This window comes from Ischnura elegans, chromosome 6 (assembly GCF_921293095.1).
Source record: "Ischnura elegans chromosome 6, ioIscEleg1.1, whole genome shotgun sequence".
In the NCBI taxonomy this organism is placed as follows: domain Eukaryota; kingdom Metazoa; phylum Arthropoda; class Insecta; order Odonata; family Coenagrionidae; genus Ischnura; species Ischnura elegans.
Genome location: NC_060251.1, coordinates 120,926,048 through 120,950,321, shown reverse-complemented (window position 1 = coordinate 120,950,321; position 24,274 = coordinate 120,926,048). Strand labels below are relative to the sequence as shown.

General features: G+C 40.0%; 1 protein-coding gene across 1 annotated transcript in view; it reads right to left on the bottom strand.

Annotated features, from left to right (window-relative positions):
- Nucleotides 1-2,981: 2,981 nt before the first annotated feature.
- LOC124161472 (cadherin-86C) overlaps nt 2,982-24,274 on the bottom strand; it is an 83,326-nt gene continuing 62,033 nt past the window's right edge. The window contains exons 14-20 of the mRNA XM_046537794.1: nt 24,102-24,248; nt 22,869-23,094; nt 18,876-19,002; nt 15,257-15,494; nt 13,322-13,712; nt 10,237-10,461; nt 2,982-6,862 (exon numbers count right to left, since the gene is read on the bottom strand). Coding sequence (XP_046393750.1) covers nt 5,653-6,862; nt 10,237-10,461; nt 13,322-13,712; nt 15,257-15,494; nt 18,876-19,002; nt 22,869-23,094; nt 24,102-24,248 — 2,564 coding nt within the window. The 3' untranslated portion in view covers nt 2,982-5,652. The remainder of the gene's footprint in view (nt 6,863-10,236; nt 10,462-13,321; nt 13,713-15,256; nt 15,495-18,875; nt 19,003-22,868; nt 23,095-24,101; nt 24,249-24,274) is intronic.

The window sequence follows — 24,274 nt, the reverse complement described above, 5'->3', positions numbered from 1 at the left end:
CGAAGGTAAATCGTGGCCGTTGTTCAGTAAAACCACCATTAAACTTGTCTTCGACGAGTCGATGAATAGCCTCCATTGGTCTGGATCATTCTTAATCGCTAATCTCCTCATCAGTCCTTCAATATCAGTGCGGAAAATCAGGTCATCATTTTCATCATCCCTTGAAAAAAATTGAGTGAGGGTTGACTTTCTGCCTCTGTAGTAAGAAACAATCACACTATCGGCCAAAAGATTCAACTGCTGCAAATGCGAGCCAAAAAGTTGTGCTTTACCCTTTGGTAAGTCTAAATCTTGTATTAGATCACTTAGGTCCTCGTGATAAGGAATGAGGTGCCCTTTTTAACTAGTCTGGGGTTCTTCTACATCAGCGCTGTATCTCGATGGCTAGGACCTGCTTCCACTTCCGGTGTAGCTTCGTTCACTAAGACATCAGAAGTCAGAATCATCGAGGGTGCTAGTAGCTTGAGCTCTAGGGATAGGAATATCATCAGTATGCTTCACCGGGCGAATTGCTGACAGTAAATTCAGATAAATCATTTCAGGATTGTTTTTTTTTACCCATAGTGTCGGTTTCATAAAAAATATCAATTCGTTAAATAGCAAGTGGGTTCAACTCAAACCATTAGCACTCCGAAATTTAGGGAACGATTTCCACAATTTAGCCATTCACAAAGACTTCTATGACAACCACTGCAACAGAGTTTAGGGGCCCACGATTTGTCTTGGTCACCAATTTTACACCCGAAATAAAGTTCATAAGATTTTCGCACAATTGCAGTCATCGCTTTCCCTTGCTCTTTAAACACTTAATTTCCACACGTGTTACAAAATGAATTGGGATGATTTTTGCAGGATCTCTGAATGATCGCGAGTAAACACTTTATCGCTCGCTAAATAACACGCTATATCGAACACACGCTAGAATAATAAAGAAAGAACTCGGAAGATTATAACCCGACACCCAGGAAAGAGTGTGACGTACTGAATAGATCACTGGTTTATTTCATAGATGAACATTAGTAAGTGCGACTGCCAAGACACATGAAGACACGTTAAAACGTGTCCAAGCGTGTCAAAACATGTGGTGAATAACTTTTTCAGTGTATTACCCAATTTTTCCCAATGTATTTACAATGTATTTCCCAACGCTTTCCAATGTATTTTATGGAAAGGTCTCAGCTCTTACTTTAAAAGTAAGGAGGGCAACGAAGTCAAATCATGAACCCCCAAACGCTGTTACAATAATATTTTGTCAAATCTGATTTGTGTTCAGATTTTTTTGGCAGATCTTTATACCACTTCCTATAGGGAAAGGGGGGTATACGAATGATACCACTTCCCCTCTAATATTTTATGTTATACTAATCCTTTACAAAATAGGGGGGGTGAACAGTATATTCATCTCTTAAAAACATTTTTCCATTAGCTACCATATCATATGTCATAAAAAACGAAGATAAATGGTTATTTTAATGTTTTTTTTTTCAATTTTCACCCACTACATCTTTTCAGCCCCAGTGAAGTTTGTCTCTCTCTTGACCCAGATAGCCTTAAAACGTCAGTTTTTTTCAATCGGAAGCAGATAACATTAGTAAAAGTCCCTTGAAAAGCGGTAAGTTTAGATAAGGGGTTGTTTTCCCCAATTAAGGGGTTGCGTAAAAATGGAGGGTGATAGAAAAAAACGGAGTTCATTTTCGGATTCAGCGACCCAAAATTAGCCAGAAACACCCTAAATTGTAGCGGGGCATTTTTGAACTATTTTTTTTTGCAGAACAGAAATGACCCTCCATTAAAAATATCCTTGAATTGCAGCGTGGAATGTCCTTATTACGTTTGGCACTTAATAAGTTATAAGGCATTTTTAAGTATGTACAGCTCACTCATTTAAACCAGAATTACTCAAACTGTAATAAATACAATAAACAGAGTCATGAGAGCCATACAATAAAGAAGAGTCATAAAAAGAGTAATGAGGAAAAGAGAAGAACAAATTTCTATTTTTGGATAACGTAGATCGCTCAACTCAACATACCTGAACGTTTGGAATGTTTGACTAATTGACATCTAGCCCAGAGGAAGATACAGAAACACTTGTGAACGTGTGAAAAAAACAGATAACATAAACCAACATTTAGCCTCAAGGTCCGTGTAAGGAAATGCCGGAGGACCTCCTGTTTGCAGTGTAATGTGACTGGAAAAGAGAATGAATTTGTCGCGTTTTGCGTTTGCAATGAGTCTTATTCTCTGCTTTTTTGGGAGCCTTATTGCAGAGGATGTTCTCTTCTTGTCATACAGTTTAATCCAAATTTCCCTCTTGTCCCTGCGACCTAGATTTTTCCATCACACTCCATTGTTATACCATGGGATTAAGGTCCTAAGTAGTTCGGAAGTCGTGCATGATGGCCACCGTAAATTGCGACATAGGGACAAAATAACTAGTCACCATCCCACGCCATGAATGGCGGACGGAAGATAAATTTTTTGAAGGAAGGTTTTCTGCTTTCATCGCCATTGTTTGCAATTTCCCCCTGTCTGTGCTTGGAAAAATATCTTAACACCCTTGATTCTCCCTCTACTTCATCCAAATTGGACGGAAAATAAGCAGTAAAAAGAATAAGGAGGCTAGCATGAGTCATTTAATCAATTTTTTTCTTAATCAAAATTTCGGAATTTGGCAACATGCCAACATTCAATTTTGCTTAAAAATTGAAAATCCATTAAAAATATATGTATGTTGCACTTTTTGGAATGGTTCAAGAAATGTTTCATAACACATATTGAACATAATAATGAATTCAAACATAAGGTCAGATGAAAATGTGTTAAAACGTTGACTGTATAACCTCCTAGGAAATTTCAGAAACCTAAACATTGCAAATTAAATATGAAAATATTTTCAAAATTTAATTTGCAGTTAAATATTTCAACGGTGAATAAATATAGGAATTAATATCCATTAAAATAATTAGAAGTCAGCTTAATTGAAATCTATTTTACATATTTAATTCATGGTAAATGAGTTTGTACAAGATAGGCATGGTTGTTGATTGCATGTTCTGTAATAAAAACACAACTTGCCACGCTGAAAAATGTCTGTTTACAAAATTTCTGGTATGTAAAACCCTGGTATCGAAGAAATGACTCTCCCTTTCATAAATTATGGCCAAAAATTTGTTCATGAACATGAGGATTCAATGTAATCAAAATGAGTGCGCATTACTTACATGAGTAGTTAATGAAAATGTTTCTAAACACAATGCATATTTAACCCGGGTATGATTAAGGATGAATAAGGAAAAATTGACAGTTTTTCTCGGTAAAAATTATATCTTTATTTTATCGAACAAGTTTTAAGTGAACGAGTTGAACAAATTTCTCTTTTTCTCGTCAATTCAATGCAATTAATGTTAAATTTCAAGTATTTAAAATGCTCTATTTTAAACTACCTCTCACCGGTTTTACTTTGCTCATTTGTACTATAGTGAGGAAGCAGGTTTTTGAATAGGCACGTTTTAAGGTCTTTGGTTGGTTATTCGAGTTTTAATGGCTATTTACACAAATACAAAATATCGCCTTTGCGGTCATTATGAAAAAATTGAGAACTAAGTTCTGATCACATTTTCGATCGAATTTAGGTGCATATTTTTAAAAGTAATCCATTGATTGTGACTAGATGAGACTAATAGCGTGAATTTCTTTTACAATGGGGGAGTTGATGAAGCATTTGGAATATTTTATTATTTTTAAAACTGTGGCACCATGTCATTTGCATTTTTGGCAGAGTATGACTTTGTTTTATGAGTTTCAAGCGTTGAAATACGGTTTGAATTTTTATTGTGACTACAATAAATTCAAAAATTTCATTTTTATTTATTTTCCCAACCGTTATTACTTGGCTTCTTATTTTTTCTATGAAATTCTGTATAAAAATGGAGCCAAACCGTCACAATTTGTTTTTAAATCTCATAAATAATTTGATTGGATGCTCTTTTTCATGGCCAGTTAAATACTATTGAAACTCGGTGCAATGATATCGCAAAATATTGCAGTCCTATTTTACAAATCATTAAAAAAATCAATAGGTATTTTTATCGTTATTTCACAATCACCTTAGATCTATTTTGGGTCCTATTAAGTATTAAAAAAAGAGTTTTACAAATTCCAGGTAAAAAATTCTCCATGATTCTAAACATTGCCTTGTTAATCTCTCATCGTAAAATTATGTAAGTGTTCAGTACAAATTTTGAAGAAAATATTTTTTGTTGTTCGTCATAGCTTAAGACAATACTCTTTTTAGGGCAACTTGATACAGTACATAACAACGATGAAGATATTCGACACTCCATTGATTTCATTTTTTTATCCTTTTAGTATCTACCCCATAATCAGATAAACAGTTTTCGTATCAGAAATGAGTCCACTTTCTCAATGAATTAAAAGTTTTGTATTGAATCCTGAATAAGTAGGCCGTTGGTTTGTGATGAGCACTTTCAGCTAAAATTATCCTTTTTTGGATTTGAAGATTTATTGAGTAACTTACTTTACTTAGTAACTTCATGTGAAACTCAACTACCCAACAATATTTGTTCGCATCTGCCATTTAAGAATAAATTGCGACCACAAACGGAAATTCGTAGATGCAATCCACGCAGGCGCATAACAATGTGATGATAACCAGTTTGTAGTTCGTTTTGACTATCTCCTTAAAATTTATACACCAAATTTAGCGTTTGAAATCTCGTATGTTAAACTAAATATACTTTCCTGCTGTTTGTTTTCAACGATGAATCGAAACTGTGTGCTTTAAATTTCTTCAAATGCCGTTTTTGGTTTTGTTTGGTTCAAATTTACTTTACACTTTGTAGCGATTTGTGTCTCTGAAGAACCATCAGTTTTTACATACGCATGAAACTTGATCAGCATGCGTGAAAGTGTTAGTTCAAAGAGCCCACTTTTACCAATCATCGTAATTTTTGCCGGTGTACTCATTCGCGAACAAAATTTTCCCTTCCGAAAATTTTTCTGCTTCACTTTTATGCTGAAAATGTAACAGGGTTTGTGTTTATATAAACCTTATAAGTTATAAAATACGTCGTTTCGTAGGTAAACACTATGCCCTGTGAACTACAGCAGTGTAAACCAATTGAAAAGTAGTTATTCTTAATTTAATCTGCATTGCAACTCAGTAAACAATCATCCGCCACGACGAAAATATCTTTCTGGAGTGACGAATGCTGCCGTGATGTCGTCCTTTTGGTGCTTGGCTCCTCATTGTCTTCATTAAGGATCAAATCATTCTTAAAGCTTAAAGATATCTTACCAGTGGTTAAATATCTACAACTACGCGTCATTGCACTTCAACATCTTTGGAATGTTTGAATTTAAGGACCTATATGAAACCATATTTTGAAGAAACGTCCGACAACTGTTCTTTTGGTTAACACTTAGCGTCAGCTTTCGCCTGTTACCACCATAAGTGGCCAAGTTGTCCAAAAGTTAGCGTCCCAAATGACAAATTGAGTGTTGTTCTTGAACCATCACAAATCACTCAAATGGGGATCATAAAGGGTCGCTAATTATATCCACCAATCCCAGGTCGGGAACCCATGATGAGAAATAACACTGCATCCACCGTGAAAACCAACTCCCCTCTCAATAAGGTGGAGATATACTGTTGGATCTCAACTGTTTTGTCTGCATGTCGTCGTAGGCTATCGCGAACACGCTCTTTTTCTCGAGCAGCTTCTTGCCTCCGCCGACTATCCCTCCGAGGGCAGCACCTCCGCCTCCCGGCGAGGGCAACTGCTGCTGCTCCCCTGCCACCGGCACCCCGAGGGCTTGGGAGTTGAGGGCGATCCCAGAGTCTATGTCGTCCTCGGTCGCTCTGGCCGAGTTCCCTAAGGACCCGGCCTTGGACGCCTCCGAGTGCGGCACGTTGAGCGTCACCCGGTGGCTCAGCGATTCGGACCGTTCGAGAAGCCACTCCCTCCTGCGCCGCGCGATCTTCGCCTCCCTCGCGGCTGCCGCTGCATCCGCCGCCTTCTTGTCGAGGGCCCGGGCCCTGGGCCCTCCCCCTTCCGCCAGCTCCTTATACCAGTCCATGTAGCGCGAGGATATGTCCGGGAGCGAGCCTCTGCGGTTGCAGTTCATTTTCCTGTCGTCCCCTTCGCCGTCGGAGACCGAGCAGCCCGTGTTCAGTCTGTACGAATTGTTCACCGAACCCGTTCGGTACGGTTCAGAGAACGACTTTCGCACGCTCAGAGCACCTCCGTTCTCGGATGTTTTCCTCACTCTGGCCGCCACCGGCTCTGCATCCGAGGGTTCCGCATCCGTGGAGCGCGCGATCATCTTCCTCAGTATGCTGCTCTTGTTGTCCACGTACAGGGGCGGGTCTGATTGTTGCGAGCCGTTCTCCACGCCGTCCTTCTCCTCTTGGATCGGCGACTTCACCTCCGCTGCCTTGCTGCACTTCTTGGAGCGGTGTCTAGACCTCGACCGCTTGTGACAGTGCTTCCTCTTCCTGCTCCCTTTCGAAGACGCGGCCGATATCTCCTCCTCTTCGCTGGGGACGTACGGCTCCGTCTGCGTCTCCGCGTGGACGTCCGTCTGCGTGGCGGCGGCTTGCGAGGGTATCGGAGGCGGCGGTGGAGGTGGTGGGGGTGGAGGTTCGGGGGCCTCTGCAGGGGCTGCAGCCGCCGCCGCCGCCGCTGCCTTCTCCTTGTCCCCCCCTTGGTCCTCCATGAACCGCCTGAGCAGTATTTCCTTGCCGCCCCTGCCGGCGCCTGTCACGTCGCCCTCCTCGTCACCGGCGCCGCCCCTCGTCACCAAACGCAGGATCTCGGCGTCTCCCTCCCGGACGTACCTGAGAATTCATTCAACAGTTACTACAATCGGATTTCGCCATCGTGGAAGTGCGAAATAACTCTGTAGTATCCCTCACAGTTTTGTATTCGCCCGAACGGTTTTGGAATGATTCATTTTTTAAGATAAATTCGAAATTTCCTGGCCTATGGTACAGATTAACTGTTGTAGGCTTTGCACCCTAGTCAAGCTTTCCATTATTGCCGACATTTCGATGTCGATCCGTCCATCTTTCTCGAAACGTCCACAGTAATCGGAAACTTGACCCGGCTGCTAAGCCGACGACAAATGGTCAAGATTATTTTTTGAAACTTTAAAGCGAGTGAGATCACAACAAAAACACCATGGCATGAATAACTTCACAATCACTCATAATTGCAGTTTTTTATTTTTAAAGTATAATCGAGGCCGTCTTATCTAGGAGAAGACCGACTGCTGATTATTTTTCACGAAATAGAACAATTCATTTTCCAATAAATAAAATGCTACCTTGACGTAGAGCGTAACGGTTCCAAAACCGGTCCACGACCATTTTTGAGAATTTTTGGGGAATAGCACAAAGATTTTTTCGTTACTAATATCAGTAGTAATACAACAATTTTTTTGCGTAAACACGTCACACAAGTCTTTTTTCTATGTTTTTTTCTTACTTTCACTGTCTATGGAGCCAAATAATACCGAAGCATCACTTTCAAATTTAAAAGAGGATAACTGTGGTTCAACTGCATTTAATCCAACAAGAAGAATGAGAACGTTAGTATTACGAATAAATTCGTGTGACAGACTTAATTCATTTCAAAGAATAAGATACTGTTTTTACATATATATTATTGAGCTCTTCTAGTTATTTTCACAGTAGTTACGAGATTAACTTTTATGAATGTGAGAGATTCTTAATGAAACATTTTACTCTGTGATTAACTAAAACACCATGCTATGATTATGTGCCTCCCTTGTAAACGATTACATAAGCTTCAAAAGTGCATTCACTCCCTCAGCGCATGCTTTTACAAAATAAATATTGAAATTTTGGAAACTACAGAGTATTCAGCGTGTAACGTGCTTATTGTAAAAAAAGGTCATAAAATTCAATTAATAAATAAATTAAAAATTTTTTATGTAATCAGGTACATAGAAAATTTAGGATGAATTATAAAATGATAAGCCAGATTTCAAAATATAAATTTCCAACAGAAATATGCTAATAAATAATATATATATATTATATATATATATATATAGTTAAAGTTAATATCGATAAACACAGAGACACAAAAAAGAAACACTCACATTGAATAAATAAACTCGAAGCTATCGAAGCACTTCACATTCCAGTCCAGCAATCGGGAAATCCGCGATCTAATAACGGCTAATCCAAATCATATTTATTTTCACGGTGAATTTCATCCCAGTTGCAATCAACTTGATTTATTTGAACCAAAACCTAAGATGCTATGACTAAAGACTTTTTTCCTCAATCGAATAACCATCCCTTTGTTAGCAGTTGAGTTGTCAGGAAGTGATCATGACATTGATTTTAGAGAACTTATTTATAATTCAACTCATTATAAAGGACTAGACTCATTTATATTACTGAATGGTTAGAGATTTTACGCTATTCTCTCCATTCTATGCATTACTTCACCGTCCATCAAAGTTGAGCTGAACCGTTTCAAGTTGCAGTAAACCAATTTGAGTTTTCAACTGCGTAATTAATCCAAGTGGCATTTTTTGTGGATAAGGCTTTTTGGCCGGTTTATAGAAATAAAAATTGGCAATAAATCTGAGTCAGCTGTTAATGTGCTTTTCAGTTTCACAGTTACGGGGCGTTCACAGAAAAAGTTAGCGTTTCTTGATCTCCATCTATCATTCTTCGGCGGAAATGCAACAGCAAACTGCCACTTGAGTGGAGGCGTATGGAGTGCGGCGTACACTCCGTAGTGAAATTGAGAGGAGCAGTTATTAAACCGCATCAACGCATTCCGTGGAGTTTACTTCTTAGTCTCATATTATATCAGCGTTATCTTTAATGCTTAGGTTTCTTCTTCCACGATTCATGGTTAGAACTAATAATACACGTTGGCGAAGCGCATGAAAACAATTGAAAATCACACTGCGGGCTCTCAATGTTCACTCTAATTTTCCGTTAATTCCAAATCGACTTAACCCCAAGCTAATTTGCCCATTGATTTAGCCCGGTCCTGAGCTATTTTTTCTTTGAACGCCGCCATTAGTGCATTAGTGAAAGAATCCCATGCTAAATCCGGTTTCACACCACTCAATATTCCTTGATAAATAAACGTTGAACAAGAAAAATTGAGCGTCAAACTGCGTCAAATATAATTCAAGACGGGAGTTCAAGAATACTTGATCAAGAGTCATTGGAAGGACTTCCACTCGTTCAAAGATAGCGAGTCAATAGCGAGTTTGAAGCGCTGCAGCTGCAATATGGAAAACAAAATAGCAACGTAATGCAACTTGAGCATACTTTCTTTAGCAGATGTAAGTAAATTATTTCAGTATTATATCTTTCAATACATTTATGTTGGCGATTTCACGCCGAATCCATTGACATAACAAGGCGTGGTACACGTGGTCCGTATGGTAAATCATCACCACCGTCCACAAAAATTATAAAAGTGTTCATTAGGCCTTCATAACTCTAAACACATCACCACTGCACATTTAACGAATTTCGCACCAAGAAATTTCGTCGGAGAGGACTACCAAATTAAAACGTTTATAGTTCACACGTTGCGAAAAATCGCCAACTTCAATGAATCGTAAGGTATAATACTGAAATAATTAAAAATACTTACATCTGCTAAAGAAGCTGCCATTTCTTTCGCGGCATCATTCCTCTTCTCCTTGTTGTGGTATTCTGGGCATGAGATTTCATAGAGGCACCTAGTTTTTTCATATTCATTAATTAAGAGTTCCACTGCTTGTCTACTCCCAGGAGGCCATGTTGATCGTTGTATCTGCTTGTATTCCTTGCGGAAGCAGGAGAAGCAAGTGGCATTCCGGGAGGGCCAACGGTCGCTCGCTATTGGCCGAGAGGCTTCAAACTCATTCAATATTCGAGAATTTTTAGAACCGTTCAAGACGAGAGAAATTTGATGGCGTAGAAGCCTTCAAAGAGGTTTCGAGACACTATGGCCGCTATCATGACGTTTCAATGACGTCGTGTCCATTCGAGAAACCTTGATCAATGAATCTTGAATAGAATTTGAAGCAAAATTTGACCGTGTGGAACCGGGTTAAAGCGCTCCTATAATATGGATAATTCGTTGCTATTTTTTTCTGTAAACCGGCATGTAGGTGTGTCGAAATAACTTTGGGTTGTCAAGTGGTCTCTTAGCATTGTCGTCGTACCTTCCCTCCCTCTCCGGGCCCTCCCCCTCCTCACCCACCCCCTCCTCCTCCTCGGCCAGCCTGTCCCTGAGTGCGGCCTCCCTCCGAAGCAGCGGTTCCCTCGACACCCTGAAGGGGGCGCCACTAACCCCCTGGTAGTAGCAAGGGCGACCCCCGTGCTCCGACCCCCTCTCCAGCTCGTGCCTTCGGATGGAGTCCGTGTCCTCCTCCACCTCGTCACCGTACCTTCAACAATACAAGCATTCAATTCACAATCAGACCATGACGACTCGTTGAAAGTGTGAATCCGGGATATAAACCCCGGACCCTTCGACGCCTTACCCACGGGGCCATCAACTCCATGGTGATTGCAGGTTTCACTTGGTGGAACTCCTACATAAAAATCAAATCTGCATTTCAAAATTGTTAATGTTTTATCCTCCCTGATGAAATTCCTAATGTGGGTCTCAACCTCTAATTCACATAACGACAGTGGTCCAGGAGAAAGTGTGGTATGAATGAGAAAAGGAAGTTTCCAGTAATTTTTGGAGCTGGAAAGCGATGAATGTTGGACGATGAGGGTCAATTTGTTGCCGGAGTCAATACCTATTGGATAATAAAATGCCTACCAATTGCCTACCAAGATAAAGGGAGTAATAACTACTTTGTAAGTTTCCACATAATGTTTATTTAGCCCAAAAGATTTCGCGCCAATATTCGGGAATATTTAATTGCATCTCGATTCATACTTTTTTCAAGTCACCATTAATAAATTGTACGTTGCGTGAGGGTTCTAGCGAGAAATAGAAATGGATACATTAAATTATAAAATTAATCAGTGCACAGTTGCCTCTATTGGTCAACTGACCTTGATGTTCTTGCATGCATCATTGGAGAGTAACTTAAACAATGATGAGAGCGAAGTTAGACAATAATGTATAAATTGAGAAGCATACCGCTGTAAGGATGAAATAATTGCATTTCATGGCAAAGTGAAACTACAGGCGATGAAAGCCAAAATTGCATTTATAATTTTTGCTACTGTGTAAGAAAAAAATGTCTGAGTTGAAGTAAAAAATCCGTATAGTCTAGCGAGGAATAAAATAACTATTTTGCATATTTGAGTGTTATAATGTTTTAACTTTAGTAGCACCAGGAAATATAGCTTAAGGTTTTTTTCCAAGTGATAACCGAGTTACATACTGAGAGTCATATATTATCTCCGCATGACAATAAAAATAGAGCAGTAACATATCATGTCCCCTTTCGATACATGTCACCAATGTCACTTATGCTACATATGAATACTGTATATTTTCTTTTGGGGATTGAAACTTAAAATAAATGGGTATATTTATGAGAAGTATTGAAAAATTCCTGGAGGAACATTTTACGTGGTTTAGGTAAGAATACGTATATTTGTCTGCCTCAAACTGCCATCCCTTCAAAAACACATGTAGACGGCACGTGATTAGCATAATGTGGACGTAAGCTGTAGTAATACGAAATTTGATGGAAAAGGTATTGGAAAGAAACAACAAATATTTATGACAGGAATATAAGGCCATAAATAAATAATTAGTATGAGTGTATTTTTCCTTGCATGTGCTGCTTGAGAATGGAGAAATAGAGTAGAGGGTTGAAGATGAAGAAACGGAATGAGATGGCTTAGCGGTGAAAACGACATCTAAGAAGGTGTAACAGCCGAGAAATGATGGTGGGCGAATATGACGTCTGAAGACCGTGACGGAAGACGATGCTTTTCCCCAAAACTGCGGAGAATGTTTGGTGACAAGATGATAGATGCATTTCCTAAAACTGGGAAAAAAGGGAAGGATGAAAACCCACAGTCAATAAAATAATTTGCGATATATAAGTGGTATTGGTGATTGGTTAAAGCATCCAAAAGATAAAGTAATTTGCTGAATTGATTAGAAAAGAAGCGGAGAAAATAAAGGTGCCAAGGATACTGCACATTCTTAACTCAGTTTCCTAGGAAACCAATGCCTCACGCCTCTACCGGCGAAATTAAGTGTGATTGAAGTGCCTCAGAGAAAAAAACAAGAGTTAATCGTGACTCTTTTTAAAACAAAACTCCAGCTCCAACAAATTTTGAACCTTAAAAAGTGGGTGGTGAAGCTGTCATATAAGTAAAATGTAGAAAACTCATCAAACCGAGCATAACAAAATGCCTGTATATTACATTCCATACAAACTAGACACGGTTATGTCTTTAAAGATGACCAATTTTGAAAATTATTGTTTTTATTCCGTAACAATATGATAAAAATTTGGCCACAATTAGTTGAGAAGTTCTAAATCCCTGAGAATGGCAAATAAAATTTCGTTTTAAGAATACTAACGGCAAATAATATCGATCTGGAGTAACTTCGTGGGATTTTCAGTTAATTTTAAACTTGCAAAGAAAAAACTTCCACGGAATATTTTTAACGTACGAGCATGGTTTTGTCGAGAAGTCGACGTTGTCATGTGAGCAATTTACAGAATAGATTGAGATTAAGCTTCACACTCAATGAGGGAAATAAGGTGAAGGGGAGGTGTGCAGATTGATTGGCTGGGATCGTGGCACTCGAAAGCGATTTGGAACGAACGCTCCCCACCAATCAGTATGCACCACCCTCATTGTCTCCTTAGAGAACCATCTCTTTCTCCTTGGTTGTGCTCTACGAGCATAAAATCATCCGGTGGAAGTGTGCAAAGCATTTTTCATATTCGTTCAAAGCAAGCTAAATACCTCAAGATTTACTACATCAATTGGGACAGTTCAACCAAATTCTACCAGAAATTTTTGTGCAATACATTTAATTGTTATAAGCTACTGCATTGCTGAAAAACTGCAATTTCATGAAAGCTTCTTCGCAATAGGCGTCACATCTCTGGAAATAAGAAAGACATTAAAGTATAAAATGGCTCGTTTCAAAGGCCTTGAAATAAAAAAGTATTGTTTACTGAATACAAAAAATTTCAAATTCTCTATAAATATTTCAAATCTATTTTTAACATATATTTTTTTATTACAATAATGAGCGAGTTCTGACTTATTTGTTGAAAAGCACTTGTCATTCAATGAGCAGTGTGCCCTCACCTCCTGTGGGAGTATCCGTGGTGTTGGAGGTGGTGATAGGGTGGTTCCCCCTGGTACCTCGATTGGTGCCTCCGGCGCCCCCCTCCCCCCCGCCTCCGCCTCCCCCCAGGAGATTCTTCCACGTCCTCCACGTAAACGGGGTATTCGTCCGACCACTTCTGCTGCAGACGCCGCGAGTAGACGAGGCTGGGTCCGCCGTGGCCCCGCTGCCGCCCCCCGTGGTGGTGGTAGGGCGAACCGCCCCCCATCGACTCGACCTCCTCGCTGCCCTCCGACCCCCGCCGGTGCTGCCCCCTGCCGCCCCCGTTCGCCATCTTGCTGTGATGGCCACCCTTCTGGTCCGTCGTCCACGCCTCGCGAGGACCACCTCCCGCTGTCGCCTCCGCCTCTTCTGTCACAAAAACACATATTAGCGTAAACATCTAAAGCGCAGTTTAGGGGAAATTTCAGCATCAAGCCAAGCATAAAGAACGCTTAACATGAGATAAAAGTACCCATACGACAATAGCGGTATTAATAGAAAATGTTAGCGTGGAACATAGATAAATTAACTTGGGGTTAGGTCAATTTTTAATAAGTTTGATTGTAGAAAGGATATCTCTTCATGTGAAATCGGCTTTCACGTGGTGAAAATTCATGACGAATGAAGATGATCAACTCTTGCAAATTGTGACCGAAATTTCTATTAGCAGGACGCGCTTCGACCCCAGGGCGTCATTTTCGAGAATAAAGATTTCAACCGGACAAACCTCAATTAATCTTAGCTCATTTATTTTATCTCGTGGAAATATAAATACATTTAGGTTTGTCCGGTTGAAATCTTTGTACTTGAGTTTGAAGCCTCAGTGCCGAAATTCATCGTGCCAATAAAATATTCTTTGAATATTTGCAAAGGTTGTTTGACTTCCTTAATCTCTTCATATTTTTGATTAACCCCGAAAATGAGCATTACATGCAAGATAATACGTAAAATGCAATGAGCAAACAATTTCAAGCCTTCGAAGTCATCTACTGAGGAACAATAAATAAATAATATTCTTAGAAACTCAAAACAATAACAAAAATTGTAACACTTACTTATCTGAGGACCGTCTAACATGATTATTTGATAAAACTATACTTATAAGCATGTGGTAACTTCCAAAGATGACTTTATTGAAATCTTTGCCTCTTTTATTTACGAAAGTGTTTTATTTTTCAAACTTCTAAACCTTAATTGATGAAAAGGCAACAATATTGCAGGTATTTAAAATAAATATTTCTAATACTATGTGCGATTACTTCTTATCCGGCTCAATTTTGTTCTTACAAAATATTCTATGACAGTGAAGACTTTTTCGAAGTTGACAATATTGTGATTCATAAACAATTGTGAAATTTATATTCCGCTTCCCACCTTCCCATTTGCAGGACATAAATAGCATTTAAATTATGAAAATGCAAAAATTGTTCAAATAATTGGGAAGTATATAAATCAACGCCAATCTCTCTTTACTCGTTGTGAATTTTGCTCACTTGTTATATTTTTCGCATCCATGTTCACACTGTTGCGAGTGAAAGAGAGATTATGTTTTTAACTCTCTTTTTTTAACCCAAATTACTTTGTTCCAGAATTATTGTGTTTCTGAGTTAAAAATACTCAATTGCTATTGTATATTGTTTCGTATATCCGCGGTAAACACGGAATTCTACATTAATTAATTATCAATAATCAAAATGAAGCAATTGAACTCATGAACTCTATTTCCTGCATTGATTGCGTTAGTGCGTGCATTGGTGAAACAGGTTGTCATCACAGTAGCAGCACAAATAATGACAGATCGGTTTCAAACAGCAGTGAAGAGGCTCGCTCACCGTTTCAAGATCAGTGCATTTCAATCACTTGATCTAGCTTTAATTTCGGCTATCCGTATGGAAGTCCCTTCTTCAACTCACCCGCTTTGGTTTCGCCCTCTGTCGCCCCGTCGACCGTTGTCGTGACGACCGTCGTCTCGTGCACCATGGGCCTCAGGCTCTCCGTGGACTCGATCCGGAATCTCTTGCGGTGCGCGCCGTAGAGAGGACATCCCGCGCATGCGCAGCAGCACAGCAGCAGAAGGACGAGGAACACGAAGAACAGGGCGAAGAATAGGAGGACCCAGAACGCGGGACCCACCTCGCTGCGAACCTCCGTCTGCGCGCAATTTCAAAGTCAGGGCGGTTATTATTCTGTACAGTGATGGACAAAAATTAACGCAAATCTCATTGGCGTCCGAAAGCGTCCAGCTCAGGAACTAATGGAATACGACCAACTTAGAAAATTTTGTTCTCTTAATGCTCTCATACAACCGGGAATTTTCAAAGCCCGTGGCGCCGGGGAAAGAATCATACCCGTCGCAGTTTGACAACGCGTAAAGGACCCAATCACGAAAATATTTTTCATGTTCTCCGAAGTATACTTCGCTCACGTATCACCTAGAGTGTAGTTTACTCTCAAGTGGGGTGTTAACACGGCCGAAAAATTGAGAATTGAAACTATCTGAGGGCGCAATCGTTCCGGTGGTGTAGTGGTTGAAGTATCATGCCAGGGTAAAGTATCATGAAGTAATCTACGAATCAAATCTCTGCGACGGATGAGTTGATGCTGTCACGGAATGTAGACAGAATTTTGAATTCGGGCGTCTTCAAGTAGTTCCTGAGCTGACCGCTTTCAGATGCCAATGAATGGGCTTTGCGCCCCCACTGTATATCCGAATACAAGTGACCGCATTCGGAGAGCTACTGGATCTTAAAATGGATCTTTTTAATGAGTCATTCATTGCTCGATGCAACAATGGACGCGGGACTCAGAACTGAGCAAGGGAATGGATCGTTACTCTGCATATCCTCAGCATCTCTGGATAGAAAAGTTGAAAGATGTATGGGCCTTAAAAGCCTCTTGTAACGCACCGTTAGGACGAATGATATGTTGGTCATCTAGAACTAATGTTTCAGCTCCCACCAATCAGTGAAGAGTGCTCAGGCAAACAGCGTCTGAGAAGACCGCTCCGAGAAATGATTGCGCGCCCAAACTAAGCTGCTAGGAAGCGGTGTCATTCAGCGGGAGATTCCGCAGCTGTTTTGATGGCGCTCTGAGCGCTCATTCGCCCTGGTTGAGCCCAATGATGAAATGATGGAAATATACAGTTCCTGTGGGTATGAGCTCTTTAAATGAGCCGTTTTTACTCGCGCTCTGTTGTCGGTCACTTACTAATTTTGCTCTCAAACAATGCCGCAGAGTGGACAGAGGTAAACCTGAGACTTTTCTGTGGATCACAATTCGATTTGATCGAATGCGTAAGTGGAGGCGACGCACACTGGGACTGCATCGAAAAATGCTGGCCAAAACCTTTAAAAAAAATTTTTTTAATGTGGAAGTAGAAACTTGCACAGTTGTTATCAATAAGTAAATGCATTATTTGACGCATAACGTTTTTTAACGGTTGATTATTTAACATAGTACAGGGTGGGGCAGAATGGACTCCCTAGTTTCTGACAATCACTGTAGAGTGCGCAGGTGAGTTAGCGGGGTGGGAGTATTGTCGTTTGGTGGGGGAAGCGATGCCATTTTTTAGTAATCGCCATGAAGTGGTCTGGTGAGCATCAAGGCTTTGTCATAGAAACGTTCTTTATAAACAATAATGGTGTATTGGCGACGCAGAGGGCTTTTCGTAGGCAGTTTGGTTTGCCTCGTCATAACAAGGTTCCTGATGCAAAAACCATTAGGAAATGGATCACTAGTGTGCGGGTGACAGTATCTGCACTTCCTAGAAAACCAGCAGGGCGACCTAAAAGTGTTAGGACACCTGAAAACATCGTGGCAGTGCGAGCGTCCATTGAGCAGTCAGTACCCATCGCGCTCTGCGCGGAAACATGCTGCTGCCCTTGGAATATCGTCCAGAACAGCAAGGCGAATTTTAGACACTGACCTTCACTTACACCCCTACAAGATGATGGTCGTTCAAGAATTGAGTCCACAAGACTGAAACGTACGGATGCTTGCAATGCAATTTCAACCTCTGTGCAACCCGACGCTATTCTGTGGTCTAGCGATGAAGCGCATTTAAACCTCTCCAGCACAGTTAATAAGCAAAATTTTCGGTACTGGGCGACTAAAAATCCTCATGAACTTCACCAAAGACCTCTTCATAGCCCCAAAGTCACAGTTTGGTGCGCCGTGTCCTCCATAAGCATTATTGGGCCTCACTTTTTTGAATCTCGAGGTTTAACTGTTATCTCTGAGCGTTATCGTAAAATGCTGGAGAACTTTTTTCAACCTAAAATGGAAGAGTATGGTCAGCAATATGACACATAAGCCTTTTGGTTTCAACAGGACAGTGCCACGGCTCATACCGCCCTTCGTTCACGCCAAGTCCTGCAAAGACAGTTTCCCGGCCGCCTGATCTCATTACGAGGCGATGTTCCGTGGCCCCCTCGCTCCCCGGATTTGAGTCCATGCGACTTTTTTCTTTGGGGATATCTCAAAGCTGAGGTTTATAAAGTTCGACCAAGGACCTTGGAAGCTCTTGAGGAGGCAATTACAGATGTCATCGTTGGAATATCAGAAGATATGCTGAGAAGAGTTTTCGAAAACTTTTTTGAACGACTCAATATGTGCATCGCTCGCCAAGGTCGTCACCTGGATGAACAAATTTTCAAATTCAAATAAAAATAAAATGGCATTAAATTTAGTTTTGGGAAATATACACGTTTTAAAACTATCTTGGTTAGTTTTTTTCACAATTCACCCGTCAAATCAGGGAGTCCATTCTGCCCCACCCTGTATATGGTTTTAAAGTTCAACAAAATATGCCCGTTTTGAATTTTTTCAAAACTCAACATATTAAAATTAATGGTTCGCTAGTTCACTTCGTTGATTGGCGAAATGGTAGATTCAAAAAAAACTTTGTCATACTTCGCACAATATTTTTATCGATTTGTTCCGTTGCCTTTGATAATGAAACCTGTAGAGATTTTAATAATTACTGTGTGGAGTACAACAGCTTACTTTTAAATCTATAAGTGTACACCTTTAAAGGTATTGCAATGAAACCAACAATTCACGATGTATTAAACGGTTTGTTACAGCTTATTCTCACGATGCCCCATTGATAAGTGCAGTGCGCGCTACCGCAAGGGAAACCGATATTGCTACACCTAGTGAAATGGAAGACTATTCTGTGAAGAAGAATAACTCACAGATTTTTCTGTGGATAACAATTATGTTCAAATAACACCCGATCGATTTCTTCAATAGAATTTTTTTTTCATTTTGCTCGCACTTGCGTGTAATTTCGCCGCTTGCTATTCCACAGTTATTACCTTCAATCGGGATGTTGATTATGATAGAAAAACGTTATGAATTTTTTAAATTATCAGTGCAACAGTAAAAAATTTCAACATAAGGGTCGGATTTGTTCACAATCGTCCATTCTTTAAATTTTCGTCGCAAAGATTCATATTCAATGGAATGAATGTGCCCTTTTATGTCATGGCGTTCTCTGATCTCTGCCGGGCTTTGTATTTTGTCTCTTACCACCACAGATGTTGATCCGTCGTGCGTTGCTGTTGAAGAGTTGGTCACGACCAGCAGTAACTGTCTCAAAGTGTTTACATCTATGACGGCGTTTGCTGGATAGAGGACCCTGGTGAGCACGTCACTCCTGAAAAGAATACAAAGTAATGCAAATATTGTTAAATAAATGGGTAAAGTTAGTTGGGAAATTTCCGAGTGAGCAGTAAAGATGTCCGTAATATACGAAGACTGCACCAGGGAAAAGGAATTTAGCATTAAAACGTATACCACAGAGTGGAAGCTATTATACCATTTATATAACGTACCCTAATATGTGATTTTTACGCTAGGAAAGACTAATAATTTGTAAACATGTCAAAATTTGGTACTAACTCTAATACATGTATTAAAAAGCACAGTTATCTGTTAGATTAGTACATATATTTCTCTTTTCATTATTTTAATTATATATATTTGAAAGATTATTTCCCGCGCTTACTTTAAATGATCCATGATTTAAATTATCTCTCACATCCCATTATATTTTTTGTAACCACCATTGAACTTTTTCAGAGATCATCTCAGGCCTCCCTTCTGCTTCCCTTCTGCTTCCCTTCTGCTTCCCTTCTGCTTCCCTTCTGCTTCCCTTCTGCTTCCCTTCGTTCATAGTCACGGTCGTTTCATCTTGCTTAACAAAGGAAATCAACGGTAGATTACGCTAAGCAGAAGTTAATTTAACGGCCAGGTCTTTCCACATCTCCTAGCCTTCCTCACTATTATTCGATCAAGTCTCCGCCTCTTGGAGTAACCAAAGATCGATAGAAGAGAACTAGCTGAGGGTCGCGCCTTAATTATGAATTGATATGGAGCTTAGATTTTTTTATTGCATACGAACTTTTAAGAATAATAGTAATAATAATAATGGTATTAAAATTTTTCTTAGAGGTTATTTTATAAATTTGAAATGAATTGGAGAATGGGAGCTTCAGCTATGAGATATTTGTGGGGGTATTTTTTTTCAGCCTATTCCGGTAAGATATGCCTCATTTGTAGATCTATGATAATGGATTTCATTAACATATTTTCCCGTTGGCTAATTCATTTAACTTAATTTTATAATATTTTTGAAAGACTATTGCGCTGTGCAGGGGTCCTCCCGATGGGACGAAAGAGAAGGTTAGGGAAAGGGGGGTGGGGTGGACACAGGAGGAGGGTGGACAAGGGTGGGGGCGTAACAACCCCTGGCCCTAAAAGCCTTTGTTTTGAGCGAGGGAGGGTCGTCGTGTAGCTATAAGCCATCCTCGGCCGGACAAAAGATGATGAGAGGAAATACGAAACACGACAAGGAAGCTAAAGCTCTGCATTGACTCAAAAGGGATTAATTCGCCGAAAATCTGCGAACCCGAAACGGACCCTGGGATTCCCAGGTACAGGGGGCGATACAGTCCATCCCGTGACCCTTCAATGCTAGCGCAAGTGACCCCCATCACGGCAATAGCATTGTACCAGCCCTGTGAACAGGAATGTGGCGTTTCCAGTAATCCACAGGCCCACGTTATTTTTTTTCGAAAGTATTTCGCATATATTTATGTAAGTTTGGTACGGAATTGTTTTAAGCATGAGCTGTAGCTATAATATAGGCAAAAATGTGAATTCGCCAAACCCCTTTCAACTTTCCTATAGGAAGAGTATTTTCGATTTATGTATTTTCTTTGTATAAATGAAAGTAAATTTTACAAATTAGTTTTCCATTTTTTCTAAAGCATTGCCTAATAAGTGCCATAAATAGCGACATGTCGATAGCATATAAAGACTACCTGCCCATATTCTGTCAAGCTGTGGGTCCACTGCTGCCAATTTAAAAGACATGATATCGAGAGATACCTCAGCACTGTCTCCGATGGAGACTAGTCCCAAACGTAGGCTCCAAGACTCGAGTCTCAATCAATCTCAACAAGGTGTCCACTGATAGAAAATTACTGAAAATTACGCCGATATTAGTCTTTTGAGGATTAACACCGGTCTCCAAAGAACGATATTATTTCGCGTTCTGAGACTTTTTGACTAGAGTTGGGAATTATGCGTGTCCACTGACAACAATTGAAGTCTCCTTTCACTAATCGCACGTTGTTGTCTCCGAGAGTGAGCGGCCCCACACCCATTTCCATTCGTGACTTGATTCAAGATGCTCAATCTAGAAACTTTTAGTCCCCAGTCGACTCTCGCAGCAAACTTTAAAGCCCTCCTTCCCTAGAGGCTAGGTGCTTACGAAATACTTGAAGCACTGACTTGTTTAGGCCTTAACATTGCATAGTTCTATTCTAAGATAGGAAAAATAACATAATTTGCTTTAGCAAACTTAACCTTTAATCGTCGGCTAGTTTTGATACACATTATCATTTGTCTTCACTACCACTTGTCTTGAAAATGATGCAGTGTATCGAAATTAGTAGACGATTAAAGGTTAAGTCGTAAAAAAAAAGTTTTTTGCTTTTACTGACTTGAAATACTTGAACTCCTCAATTCGATAAATTCACATGCCTCTGGTTTAGTCAATAATAATAAAGTCCCTTAATTTATAGGGGAATATTCTTAAACAATACCATATTGCATGTTATAACGAGGATTAAAAAATAAAATTAGAGGAGCCCAATGCTTTAGCTGAACAGTCATAGTCTACGTAGTGAAAAATGAATAATATATCCTAAATTTTGAGGACAAAACAGTAAAAACTTATTACCGAAAAACCTCAATTTGTTGAAGACGGACAACGGTGCCAAATGACCATCATAAGAGTATTTTTTACGGAGAAGACATCTAGAGGTCATCATCGAGTAAAAAAAATGAGAATCGATTTTCCCGTGGTACCCACAAGGAATACTGAATTAGCGACGTGCTCAAACATTTATAAATTTCTTAGTCTATAAACATAAAATCAATGGATTTTTAGCCTCCAGTAATGTCTCTAAAGGCTGATTTAAATATGATTACCTGCGGATAACTGCTGGAAGGTTTTAGAAATAAGTTCAAGTATCTGTGAGTATCTCGACTACCATCATCATCATTATCTATATGAGCCATCAATCCGATGATTGGTATGATGTCGCTCTCCACTCCATTCTCAATGCAGCGAGCATTTCACACACGTTTCTATAACTATCCCGTGCAACCAACAACGAGGCGATGACCGACAGATGTCTCTTCCGTCGGAGTTAGTATGTGCATCGTCATATGAGGTCATCTAGTAGACACGAAATCAATTTTACTTGAGTATTAGCACTTTAGAAAATGCCCTTTGGAAAACGCGCTTTAAAATAGTCATATTTAATACGATATGCATTGAAACCGTTCGAGAGAATTTCAAACGGAAAATTTTCCCTTCTTCCCGTCCACCATTACTACGTCTCTTTTTCTCCTGCTAATAATGCAGGAGAAAATTAAAAGGAAATGAATAGGGTGGACAAGAAATTGCTCCGTATTGAGACGCACTTTTTTTAAGAATTTGAAAAATATGCAACAATCAAAAGCTAAAGCCGCGTTCCCGGTCTCCCCGGTACTAATAAATAAAGGTGTGCATTTGATTGTAATTTGAATTTATTCACATGGACAATCGTGTTTCTGGAAAAACGCAACTAATTTTTAATTTAAAATGTGCTAGAATTCCGCCAGATTAAGCCTGAATCAATTCTGTGAAATGTTGATTGACTTTGATTGGCCGATGCTGGGACATACCAGCGGAAAATCTGAACACGAAGAAGAATATTCAACAATAAAAGTAATAAGCTAAGTTGATAAAAAATAAGTGGCTCTTTTCCACAATTTTAATTTCTTACCATTCGATCGTCGCATCATTCTCAAGTATATTTAATAAATTAGTGGAAATTGCCATTTCTTCTTCATAAACTCAGGGTGTTCTTCCGATATATCTCATCTGCCTCAGTTACTTACACATGAAAACAATGATTTAAACTTTTAAAGGGATTTTTTTTACTTTTATTCATTGGTCGCACTCACTTGGTGGCGTCGATGCCGTCTTTCCTCGTCTGATCGTGGTGCGGTCGAACTTCCACGAGCGTCACTTTGCCGCCCGTGATCTCCGCCAGCATCTTCTCGGTCTGCTCCCGGTCCTTCTCCACTTCCAAAGGTGGCTTCGGCACCACGAACACCACGTAGCGGCCTCCGGCACCCGCTCCCCGGGGGTAGACCCGCACCACGGCCTGGGACCAGCGGTGCGGCACCCCTGCGGTCATGATGATAAGTATTACGATGAGGCGCCCCCGTCGTTTATGACTCTAGCGAATGAGGACAAAGGAGGGCGTTGGGGGAGGCGGAAGTTGAATGCGAGCCTTTCGAGGGTCAAAGGGAGGAAGGAAGGCTGGGATTACAGAGTAAGTCCATTCAGAGGCACGGGAATTATAATGGGGAGAGGGCAGTGTCTTTGAGCAGAGTTTCCCTTTTAATAGGAAAGCGTTAAAAGTGAAAGGCTAGACGTGAAGGAAAATTCTCAAAGTTAGCAAAAGTCTTAAAGTAGCCTCTTAATTTAAGATTTTGCTTTCTTTAATCGAATGCTTTCATAAATATTATAGTAAGTTACGTGTAGTTTAATTGCGCTAATTTTCTCTTTTGAACTTAAGGTGACACTCAAAAGAGCCTCGGACAATCATACCTCTATCCATCACTAATTTGTGATAAATTTTCGTCCTTCACATGTCATACATGCCAGACTACGTGCCTATTTTATATCCCAACCAATCAAGAGGTGTAAACGCACCGATGGTGCTGTGTACTTATGCTTACCCTGTGTAAGGGGCAAGGTTTTACACTTCTCCAGGAATAATTCATAAAAATTTTCGGGGCTTTTGATAACCATCAAGTTTAAAGATTGTGTTGTCACAGTCCTTCATTCCACTATCCTATCGCCTAGCCTTTATATAGTGATGCATTTATTATCGTTTTAACATGCTTAATACTATGTAATTCATTCGGAGCGGTCCCTTACCCTTCTTCCCATCCACCTTGCGACTTTTTTTATTCTACTTGCATAAGTAAATGACATTTTTAAAAAATAAAGACAAGAAAATTGTAGGCAAGAAAGTTGCTTTGTTCCGAGGTGAACGTTTTGGTTTTTGAGACAATCAAAGGCTAAATGCGGGTAATAATGTTCCCCCGAATCCCCCGCCTAATAAATAAAAATGTGACTTAAACTATAATGTGAAGCTTTTTACCGACTGAAAAAATCCCCCTTACCAAGGTCGTAGGCCCTGACATTGAGCATGATGACCTTCTCGTCCTCGTCGTCGTCCTCCACAATCGGACCGATCTGTCTCCTCAGCCGTCGTCTCGACTTGACAAGTCCGTCGTCTTTCGACAGTGGCTCCCTCAGGGTGATGCGACCTGTGAACAAATTGAACCCATGTCAT